Raw genomic sequence first — 21906 nt, 5'->3', positions numbered from 1 at the left:
TGTAAAATCCTGAAAGATAATTAATTTTTCTAGCAGATATTACTGGTTCCAATTCTAGTGATGCAAGCTATGTAGCAATGAGAATCAAAATTTAAAGTTGGAATGTGCAGATGTTTAAAACTATAGATTAGATGTCCAGACTGAGGGAAGTAAAAACAATTAAAAAATTGATTTTTAAAATTTATTATTAGTCACTGGCTGTCATACTCCACCAGAAGGATGTTTCTTGAACTGAAGGGGATGTTGAAGCCAGCTACTTAAACATGCAATTTTGGGGAAATTTTCACCAAACAGTATTAATAATATCAAGGAGTGAAAGTTTCATTTGCATTATTGAGAGTCACGTGATTTGAGATTTCAACCTATATATAAAGAGTATTTCACTATTAAGGCAAGAAAAATAGGTATCTTGCATAAATCAGATGAGTTGTCTGACCATTAATATTGCTGAATACCCCTTTTTACTCAGTAAGAGATTTCAATGATAAGAATATTTGAAAATACCTTTTTAGGATAAAAGATCACACTGGAGGTGTCACTTCTAGATTCTTTGCTGTGCATTCTCATGGTTGAACTAGAAAATTTCCCTTTTTAGTCTGTTCTCAGTGATGTGATAGGGTGCAATTACCTTACCACAGTATAATGTCTTCAGCTGGGCTGTCACCTGCTGAGCTCACCCCACTTGCTGAGTGAAAAATGTTGACCTGAATCATCTCCACTGAAAGTTACGTTCTAGTTGGGATAGAAAATTTTGACTAGTGCTCATCATTGGTTACAATGAGTCAAGGAGCAGATCAGAACTCATTAAGTCCATCACACTGCTGAATCTAGTACCCCTAATTTATCACACAGACTTAAACAGACAGATGAACAGCAGCTTTTGAAAGTGCTCTAAAATGTGTAGATCTGCAAGTTAATCTTTGAGTTTCAATGAGGTGCTGGATTCAGCTGATTTTAGATTTCTTGTAAAGACCTTGAATCACACGGCAAGCACACTTTTGGGCTAGGGTGATAACCTTAGTGATAGTTACTGTCTAAAAGCAGAGAACAAGATCTGGTATGCTGGTGAATTGGGAACTAGACCTTCTTCTGTCACTCATTTGCTTTGCTGACTTGGCCAAAACTGCTTGAACATCTCTACTTCATTTTCCTTATTCAGAATATAAGATAGATATTTCCTGAAAAGTGTGTTTCCATGCTTATTTACAATATACTTTTTGTAAAGCACTTGGAAGATGAAAATCTGTTCAAGAAAATCTCTGTTCTTCTTCCTTATTTTGCTGTCAGGCACCTAATGAGAGAACTCTTGACTCAGCAGAAATTGTGCCTTTGCTTCTTAAGCTGCAAGACTTCTATACTTGCTGAATCACACCAACATAACAGTGCAATAAATTATATTGTCTGTTTCTTAGCTGGCAGGGAGGAGGAAATGGACTCCAGCTTCCACCCAGAGTTTAATGTCTAAACTGAATTATGGTAGAGCATCCACATGTGCAACTGTACTCAGTTTGGGGTCCTGTTGGTAACTTTCAGAGTAGAAGCATAATTGCTTCTGTATCACTTTGTTCCATGAATGTGAAGCTCATGTGAATACTGTATTACCTGTGGCAATGCAGACAGTCCTTCGTTAACAATACAAGAATTCTCTGGGTTTTCTGGTCATGAGGAGGGAATGAGCAGCGTGAGTACATGGCCAAATCACTTCAGGAGTGGAGATGCTTATTTAGGTGTGGCAAAAGATTTGCAGAAACTCACTATTTCAGAGAGTATCAAAAATGCTGGACAAAGGAGAGAGCTTGCAACTGTCACACCAGCTGGAGAGCAGAATCTGGGGCTGCTCTTCTGTCCTGTTGTGGTTGTGCAGAGCTGTATGCCAGGATGGGCATGTCACAGCAGGGGACACCAGGCACATCACAGCACTGTTCTGGAAGAAGCCCTGAAAGTGCAGTCTGACAATGAGCTTGCAGAGATGGGGGTCACAAAATTCAGATGCTGTGGAGAGCTGTTGGCTCCTTGAAACTCAACTTCTCCAACCTAAGATGAATCCAGAAATGGTATCGCCCCGGGAGAAAGAACGGAGCTCAGGTAGGTGTACTCTTTTATCATTACTTTTTTTTCTCTTTATTTATTCATGGGCTCTGAATCTACCTTTATTCTCTAACTATTCTTCCCCCCACTTCTCAAAACATGCCAGACCCACAAAGACAGAAAACAGGAACTGCCTTTTGAAGTAGCTGGTTTATTTCAACAGCATGCACTGGCAGTCAGAGGCGGAAAGAAGAGAGAAAAGACTGTAAGCAACCCAGAAATGTTCCCAGATGCATGCTTTTGGCAGGGCAAGCAATAGCATTTTAGCAATATAAATCACAGTGCTTTTAACTGAAAAAATGCACTGAAATCTATACTCACGCATTTAATTGAAATACATAAAGAAATTAAAATAATCCTCCTCATCAGCAATCCAAGCTGATCATTCTGACTACGGGATTTTTATGAATAAGCACATAAACTTGTAATGTAAACATAAGTAGTGCCTTGGGTTTCCTGTCAGTGAATCCAGGCCCAGAACAAGTGATTTTCATTCCGTATTTTGGATCCAGGGACAGAAAAAGGTAAAGAAGGTTTGTTGCTGGCACGAAGATTTGGCTTTGAAATAGTTTGTGGAACTAATCTGTGACAAACATATTTTCTGCTTCTGGAGTTTCAAAATGAGTTCACTAAAAATACCAGTTTTGTCTTCTGGCATCATTTTAACACTGCTTTCATGAAAGTATTATTTAAAGTGTGACCATATCTATTCTTAGGAAGGGCTAGCCTGGGGTTTTTTGCCACAGTAGGCCACCTCCACTTTGCACTATGCTTTAATTTCTGCTAGTGCCACTACCATGAATTGGCTGATAAGGTCCAGCTTAAGCATTTCTCTTTTCTTTGTCTGGTGGTGAGCTATCAGGATCCTCTTTGAATTTTACAAGGATAGTATTATTATCCTGTTGCTGTAAATCCTACCAAAGTTAGGCTTCAAACTTCTCACCTCACACACACCATGAGTTCAGTCTGAGAAAGGAAGGCCATATGTTGGCTTGGAGCTGCTGAACAGAAGCAAGGGGGAAAATTGTAGTGAATTTTCTTAGTTTCCTGTCCACTGTTCATTAAAATCTAATGCTGTTTGTCTGTCTTGTTATTTGTCAGAGGCTTCAGATGGGAAATTTGGAGAGGTGTCTTCTTCACACGCATGGAAAACTTTGCAGGAGAGGATGAAAGGATAACGTGTTCTCCAAAATTTTCAAGAGCACTAAACCAAGATTTGCTTAAAATGAACCAGGGTTTGGGGGGTGGAATGTGTGCTTGAAGAAACACAGAAGAACCGGAGAAAGTCACAGGAATGTGGATGAAGTCCTTAAGGATCTCTAGAGAGGGCAGATGTAGATTCAGCAAAGCTTTATGAGACAAAACATCCATGAGGTGTATGCTCCCACAGCTCAGCTGTGCTGCTCACTGTACTCTTGGGGCTTTCCCTGTACTTGTACCTGCTGGCCAAATGGCTGGTGTAGAATGCCACAATTTCTGCACAGCCCCACAGGAAGATCACAGTAGTGATGAGTGTTTGTATTCTGATCTCAGAATTGGGTAGAAACTAGAAGAAATTTCACACAATTTTCTAGCCTGATCATCTTTAAGAACAAGACACAGAAAATCATTACATATCTCTATTTGTCTACTGGTTTGCAGACCTCTAGAGGATTTTCTCACTTCTACCTCTTATTTTTGGACTACTCTTGGCCAATTTCAGGGAAAAAATACATAGATTAACAGTAATCTCAAAGCCTATGAAGTTGTTACAATATTTGGGAAGAGAGGTGACCCAGCAGGTAACAGAATCCAAATTGGAGAGAGGCCTTTAAGAGATCCAAACCAGGAAGATGGCTGTAGCTGAAGTTTATACCTGTTTTATATGCAAAAGTCAAGAACACAAGACATGAAGCTATAGGAGGAAACTATGGTCTGTTCTTTGTGAGACTCACAGGCCAGCTTCTTAAGTGACTGTACATGAGAACTGTTTTTCACCACTATTCAATAAAGTTGTTATATATGATATGTGTATTCCTTTGTCTTGTACAACAAACATAACACCCAGATTTATTACTCTGTCATGAGGGAAATAAAATGGGCTAAACATCAATTTAAAATGGGTATGTAGCCCCAGTACTGCTTGTTTCATGAAGTTATAGAAAATGAGCATAAGAAAACCACCTGACATGTAGTATCTTGTTAAAGGATACTGTTCTTTGACCTGCCAGAGCTCTGTGATAGCAGATAGTTGATTTTATGCCTGGTGGTTCAAAACTGTGAGATACCTTTTTTCTTGCCAAAGCCATCTTTCATTTATACTGTTTCCTGCATTGTATTACAAATTATTGGATAAATATGACCTGTACTATTTTACACAGCATATTTTGCTGGGTATGACAGCAGAGATGTGATTCTTGCTAACATCCACCCTCACCATGTGACATTCTAGGACAAGAAGCAGAGGAGACAAATGGACACACAGGAAGATCCCTCTGAACATCAGGAAACACTTCCAGGGTGACCAAGCCCTGGCAGAGGTTACCCAGACAGGTTGTGTATCCCTTTGAGATACTCACAAGTATACAAGTATCTGGATGTGGTCCCCAGAGATCAACCTCAGCCATTTTGTTCTTCTGTGGTTTCTGCCCATCTTTGGGCCCATCTACCAGATGTATGTTTTGATTTTACCCTGTTGTTCCTTGGTGGATAAACCTTTGTTGCTGGTATATGGCTCCATAAGTCAGTGAATAAAAGAGCAGGGCCCTTCCTGATACTGGGCATCTCAGTTCAGTTCTACTAATAATAATGTGCACTTCTAGGAATTATTTTTAATACCGGTGAAATGCCTTTGAAGAGTGTCTTAGAAATACAGCCACTTAGAAATACAGCCATTTCAAAGTGACTTTCTGCTTGTGTACTCAAAAACAAGGTAGGAGGTAAGAGAGAATGGAGCTATTTATCCCCTTTGATTATATGTCCACAGTTTTGGTGTCCTGTGTTGGGATACATTTCCTCTGGTTTTTGCTTATTATTCAGATGTTTCACAGCATTCTGTCTAAAAAGGCACATCTAATGGCTTTTCATATCTGGAAGGCCACCTCTTTCTCTCTACATTTTCCAGTAGGAAATGGGGTGGTTCACCAACAAAGAATGATCTGAGACTTCAAGTTTCCAGATTTCCTTCTGTGTTTGCTTTACCACTACTACAACAGTCCTCTTGGTTTCTGCTCTGATGGCTGGAATAGGTTTAGGGCCAACCTAAAGGAACATAGCTGTCTGCTTACAAATTCTTGCAACCATCCCAGACAGTGGTCAACTTGTAATTGACTCTGTTCTGCTGCTTGGTGCTTCTCTCACAGGCCTAGGCAGGGACTGTCTGCATCACCTGGCGATTTTCCCAAACTATCAGTCTTAACCATAGTTCCTCATTTCTCAGATGCTCCCTGCTTTACAGCTGGTTTGTATGATGGTGGTTGAGTGGTTGAAGTCCTTCAAACGTAGAAGTATGACATTCTGCTTCTGAAACAAATTCTGCAATCCTTTTTTTAAGATAGGGAAATGGTAGACTGAAGCCCCATGTAAAAAGACATTAACTTTTTACAGGATGTACCTAAGAGAAGCTGCTGGTATTTTAAGCATTAATGTGAAAGTAAAAGATTATGAAATAGGACAGAGTAGCAATTCTGTGAAGTTCCCTTAATTCCCTTAGAGGAGAGCAAGTATTTCTTCTCAGGAAAAAAGCCAGTTAAACACAAATCATTGTGGATAGTGTTGAAGAGTGGCTGAGCAGAGTGCTTGTTTTGCTGGTACACCACTTCCTTGGGCAGCTGCACTGCCCTAGAGGAGGTTTTTCAGCTGGGCACACAGTCAAGCGTCATTGCAGTGTCAGCAGCTGTGTGCCAGCTCAGATGCTACCAGTATATTTGTTCATGTTGATGTGGCCTAAGCGTATCCACAGAGGGTAGAACCAAAATCACAGCAATATGATTGTAGGACTCTGCTCATGGCATATTTTGTAGTGCCTTTTTAAAACCCCAGTCTTGCCCATGTTATCGTGTGAAGCCCTCATTTGTGAAGTCCCATTGACTTCCACAAGTGCAGAGCTAATTGCATGAGAAGGATCTAAGGGGTTTACTCCTTCTCTTGATACTTCAATGGAAATTAATTTCTTATATATTATGTATGAGTAATATATTTCTGTTTGTACATTAATATTAATGTTGCATATTTTTGAGCACAAGTTCTATTCTGTAGGATTAAATTATCTTGGTAAGTAATAGTGCAGAATTCAGTTTGAGTTAAAAGTGGACAATTAAGGGTAGGGGGAGGGTCCTGAGTCACACTTTGGAAAGTGAAATTAATCAGCATTAATTCTCCACAGAGTAGGAGAAAAGCAGTTGTAGTGTTTAAATTACAAAAAAAAAAAGTATATAAAAAGCTCCTGATTTTGCCTTTCTGTTAAAATCCAGAGAGCTTTCACAAAATCTGTGATGGAGAAAAGAGACAAGAGTATTCTCTTGTGTGTACTTGCAAACTATTAATTTTATTGGCCTACATCTGTTGCTGATTGTTGGTGAAGAAAGTAGTGGCTTTATTGAATGGCAGTCTGTCTCAGTATGCCTTTTTTAAAAAACAAAGCAAAAACCCCAACTTTAAAAGGGAAAAAATATCAGCTTACCCAGAATATCAGCTTTTTGAGTCAGACCTGCCAAGTCAAACTCTATTGCCTTTGCTTTGATGCCACTTCCTCTGCAGAATTATCAGTGTCATGTTGGTCATAGTTCTTCCTCAATGTCTGTGGCCACACTATGGTTCTGACACAGATGCTGAGTCTTGGGATGCCTTGCATGGGTTAATAGCTCTAGGGCTTCAGAGGGTCTCATTGCCTTTGGTTTTAAGTGCAATGTAAAGGGACAGAAGCGGGTGAGGATGCTGACAGAAAGTTCAGTTGCTGACACAGCTCCGAATTCCTGAGCACTGCTCAGCAGATACCTGTGCGTTGCTCGGAGACTCAGTCTCACCCAGGATCAGGCCCTCACACAGAAAGACAGAAAGAACTGTATTTGCTTTTTAGACCCCAAATCAAATTCACAGTACTTTAAGCTGTTTGTATTCATAAATTATATAAGCCTAATATGAAGTAATTGAAAGAGAAAATAGATATACAACCATGTGCTGCCATGTTTTAGAATTACTTTTCTGACAGGTATTTCACATCAGTACTGAGTTTGAAAGGCCTAGACAGAGTTAAAGGATTAGAGATCTCAAAGGGAAGAGATGCAGTTTTTAAATGTGGCAGGATGTGTTTTTTTCTGTGTGGGGATGTGAGACATTGCAAGCTAATGCTCTTCATCAGCTAGGGGAGGAAAAGGTTTGTAACTAAGAGACATTGAAGAGGGACATGATTAAATACAGACTCCAGAATAAAGGTGAAAGATAGAACAACAGACCATGAATTCAAACAGAATAGAGAAGTAAGGATGGCTAACATGAACATTTGTATTTCTGACTCAATATATTTTGTGTATGCAATAAGTAACCATAATGAAAGAAATGAGGAAAAATAATGTTTCTTTCCGTTTTTCATTTTGCTTACCTTATGGGATTGATTGTTTTCTTTCCACAGGCATGTACACTCAGACTCTGTTATAATTTAGGCCCTGATAAACAAAAACAGAACAGAAAAATACTCATAAAATCTCCATGAAAATGTTTTTTAAAGTAATCGGGAAATACTAATTAAAGGGTTTTGTGTGAGCAATTACAAGAGTTGGTGATTAGTCAATTAAAAAGAAAAAAGGAAGATGACAGTGCCCCATAAGCAAGATAAATAACTAACTATGCAGTGAAACTGGCTAACATATGCTTAGTTTTCTAAGAGCTTAAGGTTGACAAAATAAGCATCCAGGAAGGTAAGAAAGAAATCCTTAATTAAGGTACTGTCAAAATTAATCTGAACTCTGATGAAAAATGGCTAAATGGACAAAGCTAGGACCATGGTTGCTCTTGTGTATCACAAAGGGCCAAGCACACTGTTAATGCTTAATAAAATAATGATGTAAAAAAATCAGCTGGCAGCATTAGGAGTTAGCACTGGCAAATTGCTGTAGTTAGTGTGCAAGTTTTAAGTGTCTTAACTTGTTATTTTCATATGATTTTTGGATGCCGTTCACTTTCTCTTGTCAGGTTATTTTTCTGTCAGTTTAAAAGGTTGAATTAACTCCATCCTTTAGGTGAGGGAAACTGAGTGAATGACTGATGGGAGAAGGGAATTAGATGATGTGACTCTTTTTTGGCAACAGCAGGTTGTCTCAGCTCTGTTATTGATCCATACACTCGGTCTGTGCTAAAACTGAGGGGAAGAAGCCTTGAAAGTCCCCTTCAGTAGTGTGACAAGGGCAAATAATGTAATTAGGTGTAAACAGGAGGTTATCAGTGGGGTAACAGGTACACATCAAACCCATTTTTGATCAGGCAAGGAAGAGAAGTGTGAAAGGAGTATAGAACAAACTAGGGATGCCTGCAAGCCTAAGACTGTAGATGCCATGCATTAGAAGCTATAAGTGATATTTTGGTTGTTTCATATAGGGAATTGGTATTCAGTTAAAAGGGGCATGGGTACAGGAGATCCAGAAATGGTATATGTAATCAAGGAAACCAGCACTGTTAAACAAATGCATTGTCGTTGAGCTAGTGGCATCTCCTCCCCATGGAGAAGAACGAAGTACAGATTAGAGGTAATATAATGGAGTATTAATACACAATAAATTACTTACAAAAATATCCATTCCAAAATTCTCAGTGAAAGCAGCTGAAGATAAAAGGAAACATTAAGCAGACAAACTTGCAGTCTTTAAGAAGAAGCATCAACAACCTGGGAAAAGGCCACTAAACAAACATTTAACAGGGAATATAAGGCTTATGCATGAAGTTACTGGTTTGTGAGCTTGATTTAAACAGTGAGGAACAGAAGAGGAAGGCTAATCAAAGATACAATAGAAGAAAGTTTGGATTTAATGAAGGATGGAGGGCAAAGATTCACAGAGGGAGGATCACACTTAAAATTTTCAATAAAGAATATTTTTAGAGAATAGCCACAAATGCTGACAGAGAAGCCTATAAACATGATTTACTAGGATTTTAGCAAAGCTTTTGAAATGGTATAGCACAAAAGACTAATCTGTTGGGTGAATAAGTACAGCATAGGGAGAGATACCTTCTTTGATTAAAAAAGAAATGAAACACGATCTTGGGTACAGAAAGCATGAGAGTCTTGTGAATTGAAGCAGGTTGGTTTGGAGGGGTGTAAATAATGGAAAGCCTTAAGAATCATTATTTGCACCAATTTTGTTGAACTTATGCAGCATATCAGTAGGCTGGAAGAAGGAATAAGTAGTAAGGTGATGAAATTCCCTGATAGTACAAAACTGGGGAAATGTCAGAACAAAATAGGCAAGTGATAAAATACTGAATGATTTTGACAAGGAGGTGGAGCATGAGCCAATAAGTAGCATATGCAGTTCATTTTCAAGCAATATAATGAGGCTAGAGAGTAGAAAAAAAAGAATGTATCAGTACCTCAGACAGTCAGAGGGCACAAAAGTCTACACAGAAGTATTTTCTGCATACTTTTGAAGCACTTCTGAATAGAACTGTAAATCCTCTAGCAGTGTTGTTATTAGTTGTTTTGCTTTATTTATAAAAGCAAAGCAAATAAAATTCTGTTCACAGAATTGAAGTACCAATTGAAAGTTTGTATTCCTGGACTGTTTATAAAAGCAGCAAAGTCTCATTTGGCATGACATGGACACACTGGGCACCGTTATAGAAAAGAAATTCAGAAAACTGCAGAGGCGTAAGTGAGGATTGGGACAATATTTAAAGGTCTAGGTGATGTTAACTATTCAAAAGGTTAGGAGACATGCATATGCCCAATCCAGAGGTCTTTAAATGAAGTCACAGGGAAGATTTGAATGCTGGAAGCCTTTAAAATGTTGTGAAAACAGGAATGCAACAGGCACCCAGTGGTTTTGTGAGACATTTGTCCAAGAAGTTACTCTTCTACAGTGATTTTGAATGGCCCCAGGAGTGACTTGGGCCTCAGATTTACACTCAGCATGGAGGAGAAATATTGGCACTTAGGTTCTTGACAGGAGGGGGTTCAGTGAAGGATTATGGGCTTGCTGATTGGAGAGTTTTTATTAAAAGATTAGGTGACAATAATAACAATAATAGGGAAAAGTTAAACCACGTTCTTAATCACATGTGCCTTTCTCCTCTGGAACAAATCCTTGGGAGTTTTTGCAAGACAGCACAGTTTAGAACACATTGCATTTTCTCCATTTACTGAACTGGTCCTGTCTGAGTCCATACAGGGATGTACTGGCAAGAGCATTCTGTGGCCCACCCTTGCTGATTTAAAATTACTCTCTTACAGGAAATATGTGTCAGCTTTTTTCTGTGTTTGTAGGGGAAAATGATAATATTGTCATTGTTCTGTCTCCTCAGGGGACTGACAGGTATCCTTTGGGAAAAGCAGCTGTGGCAGGTTAGGGAGTAAGTGCCCTTAACTGACAACTCTTCATTGTGTGGAATGGATATGCTCAGGGCAATGAGCTGGAGCAGCAGAGCCTGGGTGCCTGCTCAGTCCTACTGAGTCCTCCACACGCTGGTGGCTTGGGCAGAGGGGCAAAGGAGCACAGCCAGACTTCCCTGCTGCAATCAGCTGCAGCAGGACAAGGCAAGGCTGGCTGTCACAGCCCTGAGCTCCTTTCTGTTTAGAGTCATCTTGCACTGCAAAGGCTGGAGATACTCGTGAGAAATTCGAATGCCTCCTTGAGTCACAGTCCAATTCTTCTTCTGTGATGTGTCACACAAGTGCTGCAAGGCTTCTTTCCTTCCTATCCAGGCAAGGGGCATGGAGCTGCGCTACCTCAGCGCTCTTTTCTGTCTTATTCCCCCAAGTTTCCCCTTTTTGGGAACACAGTGTGAGGAGGGGCTGGGTCTCCCCCCAGATCTCACCCTAGTAGGGAATTGGGATCAGCTGTGAAGCACATCAGGACCCAGGAACTCCTGCGAGCAGTTATGAGTCCCATGGTTCTGCCAAAGCTTGTGAGACTAATGTGCAACTTGCAGCAAACAAAGACTTCCTTAGAATGTGAAACATATGGAAATAAGTATGTGGGTTTTGTTCAACATGGTGTTAAAATGACTGGGTTTGATCGCTTTGAAAATCTAGGAGTAAATGGAATTTACTGAGTATGCTTTTAAAATGAAAACTTAATCATGCACAAGTTTAGACACTTTGAGATGAGTGTTTATTGAGCTAATAAAAGTTGATGTCAACATTTTAGAGTATGCTTGGGAACAAAAAAGAACTAGTGCTTGATCAAGCAGCAGTCACAAAAACAATCTTCTTTTCATGATAAAAAGAAAAACTCTGTGTGTGATTCTGCAAATATGTCAGATCATTTTGAACAGGCTAGTAAGTGCTAGTAAATTATTATTTTTTGTTGTTGTCAAATCACTTTACTTTTTAGCATTTGACTTCAAAAACTCCCCAACCTTTGTATGTGTTTTCTTTATGTACATCAGTCATAATTTTGCTGACAATTCTTGACATGCACTCTGCATTGCTCTGCTAACAAGAGAAAAGACCAGCCATTACATTTATGTTTCTTTGTTTTTCAACAAAGTCACATATCAGGAATAATGCTAGAGGTATGCTAATAAACAATACATAGTGGCAGTCATGAGGGAGTAAGAAATATTTTCTAACTAGTTCTAAAGGGATACAATGTTTTTAAAAAAGGGAGAGTGATTGTTATTTATGCAATATTGTTGTTCTATATGTCAGCATCAAAAAGCATCTGGTAAAGAGCTTAGCATAATAAATCGTTGATTTTGACTGTCATTATTTAGAGGTCTTTGCTAGATCTAGATGTAGTGCAGTAAGGTTAAATTTACCAACATATAATAGGAAACCCTTAGACTGAATCTGATTTTCTACCAATGATACCAGAATTGTCACAAGAATGAAAAAACAGAAAAAGTATTTTATCTTTAAAAACAGCTGGCTTTACAAATAGTAACAGTAACACTAAGTCAAAGCAGACTTGGTTTCTTGGTGTCCATTGATTTTTGGTTGTCTACATAATGATTTAACTTGGTTAAATTTTGAAAAACTAAGGTTCATTTAAATGAAAAACAGCAAAAAAGGCTTATCATTGTTTCCACTGTGAAAAGACACAGCACATTTTATTCTCATCAAGAAAATTAAAATATCCTCTGTGTATGTGAAGCAATGGGAGATTTGTAAAGAGGAGCCCACAGGAACACTTAATTTCAGAGTTGACTTTGATTAGTCACTAATTTTTCAGTTAACTTGGTAAGGCAAAACAACATATGTTTGAAAGTCTTTATATTCCTGCCTACAGGCTTGAAGTAGAAAGATACTTAATAGATGGCTGCTTTATCTGTCTGGGACAGGGCACCTAAATTTAGATGATGATAGAAAATCCAGCAAGTTTTTGTTACTGTTTGGAGTCAGGTAAAAAAAAGCCAATACCTTTTAAAAATATAATTGAAAATACCGGCTGCATAAAACTCTTCACAAGTTAAATATATACAAGAGAGGCTGTATTTTTGATGCACGTTATCCAGTGAACCCTATTTCTTCTCCAACTAATATATGGGAAATCTGCAGTTTAATACATCTGTGCCAGCTTCTTGTTACTTTACATTCTTTAAAAAATATGTGTTTTTCTGTGTTTTTTTCTTCTTTTTGCTGATGTAGGCAAGGTGCCTGTAGCTGTACAGAAAGATCTATGTCTCTTGAGTTACTGCCTTGATGTGGCAGTTCAGGGCTTACCTTGACAATATTGCATCTTCAAAACAAGAATTGAGCTCTTCAGGACTGTTACCTTAGGACTTGAGTCCTTGATAATACAATTATGCAGTTGAATAATGTTATAAATCTGGCTTGTCTCATTAGATGCCTGGATAACTGCAGATTTTAAGTCTTATGCGGGAAAAAATAACTTTACTTTGAATACACTCTTAGTTTTCACTTTTAAAACAATGCTTTCCAATATCAACTCTCTGGCCAATTCAGATCAAGAAAAATAATAAGAGAAAATGCAGTTACATTTTTAGGATGTTGAAATGTCTTGGATAAGTTATATACCTTGAAGAAAAGTGAAAGAGCAGATCTTTTTTGAAAGACACCAAGACAGAAATGAAAAACGCGTTCTGTGCACGGAATTGAGCAGAGTAATGTATTTCCTGGTTTATAATGAAATTTGAGCTGTATACACCATGATTTTTAAGTAAGTCAAGCCCAATCTAATGTGGCCAGAAGGCATGGTCTCTGGCTAATTTCCAGTCAAGCTTCCCAGTTTCAGTACAGGCTTGCCAACAGATATTATTGAAGCAAGTGCCCTGATATACGGACTTTTTGTCCAGACTAGCTGGGAGGTTTTCCTCCTTGAAAAATGGCAGCCTGATGGATCATTTAAAATGTGTGGTGCAGAGGAGATTCTGCAGCTCCACTGAAAATGAGAGAAGCATATTTCTCATTTCTGTATTCTTTTCCTGCCTTCTTCCTTGTTCTGTAGTGGATCTAATCCATTGGTGTAAAATGAAGGATCCACATTGATTTCAGTGTTGTTTGGCTTACACCCCATACATCCACATTCCATTTTGCCTTCCATGAGTGTGAAACTGGTGTTTTAGCAATAATGTGTTCATGTAGCTAGGAAGTTGACAACAATCTCTACCAAGTTTCAGAAAACTCAAATGAAAGGTACTACATAACCTGCAGAGTGTTATTGTTTTAATATTAATAATTAAGCCTTAATGAAAGCATTGATGGAGAGCTTTAAATGACTACTGTGAACTTGGTATTTTGAGTTATAATGAAATTATTATAATTGTATGTTTGAGTAAATTTTATCTACCCTTGTTTCTTTAGAAGAAGACCTACCAGTGCATCAAATGTCAGATGGTTTTCTACAATGAGTGGGATATCCAAGTTCATGTTGCAAACCACATGATTGGTAAGTGAGCACTAAAATTTCTCAAAGACAAATAGCCATTTTTCTTACTCATTATCACCATTGTCTCTAAAATTAAACAGAGTTAAGGAGAAATTAATTGTGGATCCATCAATGATTAACCTAGGCATGATTGATTTTTTTGTTCATATTATTAGACTTGATAAAGCATTAGCATATTTTATTTTCTGCAAGGGCTAGTTTAGACTTCTGCAGAGAATTATATATCCACTGCCAGTCAAAACACAGGTGATTAGCAAATTAAACTTCTAATCATTTTTGCATTATTGAAAACAAACTAACAGGAATGGTTAATGAACTGGATGTTAGCTTTCCGTAGAGTTTTAGACAGGTTTTAATTTCAGAAGTTATTATGGTAATGACACTACTGTGTACTTCTCAAGCACCTCAGTACCAAAATCAAAACTGGTGAGTTTTTGTCATTAGGAAACATAAATAATTCAAATGGCCATAAAATAGTATTGTTTGTTATGTTTGAGCAGTCTGGAAAAAAATCCTGAGTGTATCTGTATACAATTAAATCTTATAAATTATTTGAAAAAGTAAGGAATTGTAGTATAGGGTAATGAAATACACTCTTTAAGGCACAAGCATTTAAAAAAAGGTCTTTTAGAATTCCTGAATCCTGATGTTTACAAAGCTGTTACAGTTGTAAATTGGAATAAAACAAAAGCTGCTTTTTCTTTGATATTCATATTTTCCTATTATTTGCTGATTCCCCCAGGTTTAGCCATAATGTTTTCAATTTGGTAACTACTCAGTAATAGCACTAAGAGTTCTATCAGCCAATTAAATTTATCAAGCACATCATTTGTTCACTAATAAGATAACATTGCCAGGATTGTCTCCTGGCTTTTTTTGGTCTTTTTTCTGAATTTTGCTTTTCAAAACAGAGATGGATACCACTGATTTTTTTACTGCTTCTCTTACTCTGGTTTTCTTGCTAAAATAGCAGAAAATCTTACAAAACACAGACCAAAAAATATGGTATAGAAGCTGGTAATTATTTATCCAATAGAAGAGAATTTGCTTGATTTTTCCACTTTCCAGATTGGTGGTAATTTTTTTTTTCTTTCGAGGTAACATTCAGATTTCTTCCATGAACACTTAGCAATTTGGCTGCACTGTAAAAGAAAGTTATCTGCCAAAACTTAATGGCCCATTTCTGTGGATACTTTATTTAAGTTGTTACACATTTAGAGCATAAACATTTTACATTTTTCATAAAAATGAACAAATGAAAATGACAAACTGGTTTTGTAAAGGAGACAAGCCATTTGCCTGTTAGGTTAAGCCTTAGTTTTGATATCCTGTGGTTTTGGGTAGAAGATAATTTGAGCTGCTTCAGAGTATTTAATCTGTGTCAGTAATGTAATTTAAAAGTAGGATACTACTAACAACAGAATTCACCATTTCTGCTGTTTTATTTTAGTCCAGTGTTTGAAATGTTTGTAATTGTAGCATATAGTGATGCTGAAACTTGATGGGGAGTATGGACACTGTTTATAAGGGATGATGCTGGAATTGATGATGTGTTTGCTTGCCACCTTCTTCCCAGTTGCCTCACAGTTTAAGAATAGGAGCTCATTTATTTCATTAAATACTCAGATTTATTTTTCCCTCTATTTTCTGGATGAGTTTTATTAAAGAGTCAGAATGGGAGGATCAAAATGGAGAGAGTCAGTAAAGCAGGACAAATCCATTTAGCTGGCTTCAGCCTGCAGTTCTGAAAAGACATATTTTCTTAAACTGAGCTATTAACTGCCTGTGTTTAATTTCTTAAAGCTGGATGAGGTTGAATAAGAAGGAGAATATTTAAAAAAAATTTAATTGTTTTGTCTCTGTTCTATCTAATCATGCATGATATTACTTCATGACATAACCATAGTGACACAGATTTAAACGTGCTTAATATAAAATCTTCCCAGTGAAATAAAGAAGCTTGCAAAACATGCAGGGAGATTTGCCGGTCATGCGTGTGGTAATCTGTGTTCAGTGGAAGATTCTTATCTGCACTGCCAGACTTAACAGTGCAGCTCCTAATGATGTAGCCTCGATTAAGCAAATGCGAGGGGATTTTGTGTTGGGGTGGAGTGAAAGGAATATCAGCGTTCTGGAGAGTTTTGAATGTGACCTCAGAATCCAAGCGCAAGGAAAAATAATTTCTGATCTCCAATTCTGTTAGTCTTCTCACCACTAATTGGATTTTTTCCTTAGCTATCTTTCTAATTTCACTCTCCCCCCTCCCCTTTAATTTATATCATTGTTCACAGGCCTTTTTCCAAGAACACGTTCTGTCTAGAAAGAAAGGTTCAAGGGGTCACATCAAGATGTTTTTAACCAGCCTCAGTTTACGTACATCTGTAGGTATTGTTACAGAATTTATACATAATGCAGAACACATGCACACAAACACATTTGTGTGAATATACGTAATATACACCTGTAGTCACCTGCGTGCATATCAATATGTAGATTGAGAAATATATTAGATTAAACACTGGAGTCAATATTGGCTTGTTGACACAGCACATTAAGCAAACCAAAAAAATATGGTTTCCTAAAGACATTGGTCCCTCCCTTTTTTACATGTATCTGATAAAATGTGTCTTCTTGCCCTGATTTCCTAGTAGGGGATTGGCAGAACAGGATGTAGTGCCTTTGATTCTTTGGGAAGAGGAAAGTAAGGACGCTTCAGGAAGACACAGAGAAAGGAAGGAGTTTAAATGCAAGAGAAGGGGAAGTTAATGCGGCAAGGCAGGAATTAAATGGTGTGATAATCCCCGGATCGGATGTATGGGCAATAAATACCTTCACAGACACCATTGCATAGTGTCAGGAACTGTTATTTCCTCTCATAGTGATACATTCCCATTATCTGTGTTGTGGCTATTGATGTGTTTAGTGTCTTCTTACCTGAAGGACTCCACAATCATAATTCAGAGAAAAGAGAAAAGGGGAGGTACCTGGGACATGGGACAAATGTGAAAGTAGAAAGTCATCTGCCAAACTCCACTCAGAAATGAGTGGGAACCACTGATAGAGATAATGCTCAGCCAGCTGAGGGAAACTGTTGCTGCTCAACATCATGATGCAGTTTGAAAGCCTGGAGAAGTCGATGGTGTCCCATCTAATCACTGTGTCCCTTGAACATGATCCCAATATGTAAACTGAGTTCACGTTGCTAACATCCACATAGAGAAGTCGCATTATGGAAGGTCACTGAGGCAAAGCTATACTTATAAAACCCCAGTGTGAAACGTAGGCTTGTAAATAAGGCAATTGGAATTACTTTGTTGGCTAAAATAGCTCCACTGAGGGTAGGTATTTTTGGGTTGTATGTATGTGTGTGTTTTTGTCTAATCAAATATAATCTCAACTAGACATTTAGCAGGGGAAGAGGGATTAGAGGCTATTTGAAAAGCCTCTTACTCTTCTTTGTTAGGAGAGTATATAGCATTTTTTCAGATTTTATTATACATTTCAATCAATTCAACAAGAAGGATTATGCCACCTAATGGAAAATAAAATCTGCCGATGACCCAGTGAAGTGTAACCTTAAGTATCTTTGACAACAATGCAATTTACATTATACAAGTTATGTAATAAAAAGATGTTGTAGGGGCAGCTTTCCTTTAGTAACTACACATTTACTACTTCCAGAACTTTCCATTTTAGAATTGTTCTGCAGCATTTTATCCAGTCTTCCCACCATCTGATGGGATGGTGCAGTAAGCCTTTTCCTTTGAATGGATGAGGACAAAGAGGCATAGAAGCGGAATCCCTTGCTTGCATTAAGTGAGCTAAAGTTCAACAGTTCTGACTGCCAGATCTGTCCACACATATCCAGACACTGTGTTTCATCAAGCAGAGCCTGTGTTAGTTTAAACAACTCACTGAGTCAGGTTAGGCTAGGAGATGCTAGCAGACAGAAAGCAAGGCATAGTGTGGGTTTTTTAAAATAGGTCCTGTGTTTCGGCATTATTTTGGACCTAGATGTAGGCATGTACTTTTGTTTGGATAACTGTGAGGATGATTGCCAAATTAAGACCTGTCTGTTGGTGTGTGTATTGAAATTTGTGGATGAAACGATTTCCAGCTTTTGGGTGGGAAAAGAGGAAACATAAATTCAGCTTTCATATGGGTTTAGAAAGTGTTGGCATAGATGGTATTTCTTCAGTTGTCTTTCTTCTACCTTTTTTACCTGGGTGGAATAGCACTTTTAGCAGCTTTCTTTGAGAAAATTCTATTTCTGGGTACACGATGTCTGTGGAAAAGAAGCTTTCGAGCATTCCTTTGTTTTCATCACATAGTTTACAGTTGGCATTTGACCTGAGAGAGTATGAAAAGAGTCTGCCATTGTTTGTGTTCTGTTTGATGCACTCTGCTGCTCCTCCTATTATTTTCACTGTTATTTTAAGCAGACATGCTAAACATTGTTTCATCTTCAACTGATGCCTTTATATCTGTAGTATCTGATGCAGTTTGGTGTAAATAGACTAAACACTGCAGCAGTTGCCTAGGATTTTGCACACATGCATATACAGCATGGCTCAAAACTGGGGGAGATCAGGAAAGGAATTACTCCATATAAAATTATGGGGCTCAACAGCAGTAGTGTAAATTTGTAAGTGCTCTGAGTAAAGTGCTGTTAGGCATGAGATAATGTAAAGAGATGACATTGCCAAGAACTATTTATGAAGAGCTTAATTTTTTTCACTCTGATAATTCTTGACCAATAATTACCAGCTTCTAATTATCTATTTTAGTTAGAAAGAAATTTCTATCACTATGGAGGTTGGCATTGCAACTAGCGCATAAATCCCCAAAGAGGTAAATGTGTTCCAAACAGCCACAAACAACTGTCTCATGAAACATAGTGAGCAAATTGCGAGCCGCTGGCTGTGCACAACAGAGCAGCACATTTACCATTGAGGACTGATCAGGCTGACAAAGAGAATGATAAAAGGGGAAACAGCCACAATCTTTGTAGTTTGCTGCTACTTTTGTTGATGGAGAAAACAAGCCCCAATGTCATAGCAAGAACCACTGCCCCTCTGAAGAGTTGGGGAGCAAAGGAGAAGGATTTGGCACCTTTTTGAAATCTTACTTTTTGACAGTTTCTAAATATGTCATTTCTGATAAATAAACAGACTATTCTTTTTTTAACCTTTTCAGTATCATGTATAAAATACATTTTTTGAAGTCTGTTGTGGAGAGTTTGTCTCTGAGTGAAGGATGTTATGTGGTATTGAGCAGGAAAGCAGGTGTGAGCAGGAGGAGGAAGTGAAGGGAATGGAAAAAAAGGGTACTGAGCACTAAAGTTGGAAAGCAAATGGGAAAACAGGATGAAGCAATCCTGCAGCTGACTAGATGAATTCTAGTTTACACCAGTAAATAAATACTTCACCAGATCCCAAGTAACCAAATCTATGCTGAAACAATTGGAGTTTAAAAAGAGGGGTATATAGAAAATGCAATCTAACATTTTAACTTCTCAGCAAAGAAATTTTACAGCTGTGTTTTAAAATAACAAGTAGTATGTAACCACTAGAAGATGTAAAGACACATTTTGTGCAACTCATGATTTTCAAATTTTTCAGCCACAGTGATATGAATATATGCTTATGTGTTGTGTGGATGTGCATGTTTGCATTATGCATGTATTAACTGCATGCATAATAAACCTATACAAATAAATCATCTTATTAGCCTCACATTTGTGCAGCGTACATTATGGTACATGTGGACAATATCACCGATGTCAAGACAAAGGAAATACCTCAATCAGCTTTCTGGAAATCAGCCCAAGAAAATTCTTGTATGGTTGTAATAGCATGTGGCATTCACACATTCTATTATTTGTCTAATGCCTAAGGTCATTAAAACCCCATGATTTTCCTTTCACTTATGCAGAAAGCTGTGCTGAGCAACTAATACTTGTTGCACCATGTTGACCTCAAGTAATAAATCTTCAGAACGTCAGTTTGATCACTCTACAGTAAATGTGATATTGTAAAGTCCCTCTTAGCTGAGAATTGGAGAAAAAGGATCCAAAGATATAGATCTACACTCTAGAGGAGGAAGGAGGTAAAGACTTCCTTTTGTTAGTCTTTTTTTCACTGGTCTGTGAGTAGCAAAAAATTGAAATCATCAATTTATAGTGAAAAGAGTGATAATACCTTCTTAGCATCAGGAAATAATTTGAATACCTGGGAATCTGCTGTTTACGGGCAGATCTGACAAGAAGTAGTATAAAAGTTAGAGGAAACTTGGTCACCTTGTCTGCAAAATGAGGAGATGTAATTGAAAGACCCAGGAAAATCAGCATTTGGAGTTAAATCTGAGAAAATGTACGTTTATTTAATGAGGACCTGGGTTACAAAATAGGCAAAATCTGGGCTGTTTAATACTAACAGGAAGCTACTCTCCTGTGGGCAATGCTGGCTTATTTGAAAAGCCCATAAAGGGTTTCTGCATGGACCATACAAAAGGGATACTTTCTCTTTAATAGCCATCTGTACAGGAGAGATGAGAAGTGGGCCAGGTCATCTCTCCTCAGCTGTCATGATATTAACGTAGGTAATGGAGCAAGCTCTGCGTTCTGCTGGGTGTTGTTTTTCATAGATGTTCATCGATTTACACAGATAATTCTATTTATTTCTTAGAGTTGGTCCAAGCAAACCAGGCAGAATAACAAACACCAAAGCATTTCAAATGACTTTATCTTTGTTGTTTTGTAATGTAACTTTTGTCTAAAAAATGGTGTCACACCTACTGTGCAGATGGCTGCATGATTTGTAAACCAGCCAAAACATTTAAACAAATGTGTGATCTGGGGATAGATTAAATAAAGGATAAAATGGAGTGTGGACCACAAATTCTAATAATCAGATGATTTTAAGTTGTGTGTGGTGTGGAGCGATGGTAGCGGTGATAGCAGGGAACGCTTGCCAATGACAGCAAGGTGCCTTACAGATCTCAGGATGGAGCCTGTGGCCTAGTAGGCCTCAGTTTGAGAGCTGCACATTTGCTGTACAGCTGGCAGCTCTGTATGGGGACATCAGATAAAACTTATGTAAAATGAAGTGTTATTGCTTAGTATGAAATTGCGTGGGGAGGGAATTTGCAGACAGTAACTGAAAACAGGATTCATGGTACCAATGAAGCAGACTGTAAATATGAAGAGGCTTTAATTATCTGCGCAATTTAACAAAAAATTCAGGATGTATTCGGAAGAGGCAAAGGCAGCTGTACAGACGTTCCAGCAGCACCATTCACTGGGCTGCAGGTTCTGTCTGTCACCTACTGGGGCTATGGGCGCCCCATCCCTGCCACCCCCTGTCCCCAGGTGCTGGCTTTCTCCGCTGAGCAGCTCTGCTTGGAGCTGGCACTTCCTTTCTGGGGTTTGAAGCAGAAATATCTCCTTGCTTTTTGAAACAGCTTTCAGGGAAGGCTCTCCAGGCTTTTAAAATCACAAATGGTTCATCCAGGACACAGTCTGCAAACAACTGTGAATAAGAAAATAAAATGCAATTGCTGTATTCTTAAATAATATTAGTAGTAATACTCATAGTAATATTAATAATAATACTAAAAAGAGCATCTGAAAAATGGCTGTAATTCAGGCTGGAGTTCATTCTGTAAGGAAATGAAGCAAAGTTCATGGAAGCTTTAGATTTTCCTACAAGAGTGCCTGTGGCATGAATAGCACTCAATGGACAGGATGCTATGGAAAAGCAGTGCCAGGCAGTATGAAAGT

The 21906-nt window shown here is 38.1% G+C and overlaps 1 protein-coding gene and 1 long non-coding RNA gene across 9 annotated transcripts in view; both read left to right on the top strand.

The window, feature by feature from the left end:
• The window catches only part of ZNF521 (zinc finger protein 521), a 230337-nt gene that overhangs the window by 98313 nt on the left and 110118 nt on the right, over positions 1-21906 (top strand). For all 8 annotated transcript variants that reach the window (XM_031066627.1, XM_031066626.1, XM_031066625.1 and 5 more), the window contains one exon: positions 14042-14126. In XM_031066627.1, the coding sequence (XP_030922487.1) occupies positions 14042-14126 (85 nt within the window). The remainder of the gene's footprint in view (positions 1-14041; positions 14127-21906) is intronic.
• Positions 1438-4093, top strand: LOC115949543. Its single transcript, XR_004082991.1, has 2 exons — positions 1438-2293; positions 3190-4093. It is a non-coding gene; the product is annotated as an uncharacterized LOC115949543 (long non-coding RNA).

Source organism: Geospiza fortis, unplaced genomic scaffold (assembly GCF_000277835.1).
Source record: "Geospiza fortis unplaced genomic scaffold, GeoFor_1.0 scaffold53, whole genome shotgun sequence".
Taxonomy (NCBI): Eukaryota; Metazoa; Chordata; class Aves; order Passeriformes; family Thraupidae; genus Geospiza; species Geospiza fortis.
Note: the sequence above shows the minus strand (reverse complement) of the source record. Positions and strands in the feature narration are given on the sequence as shown.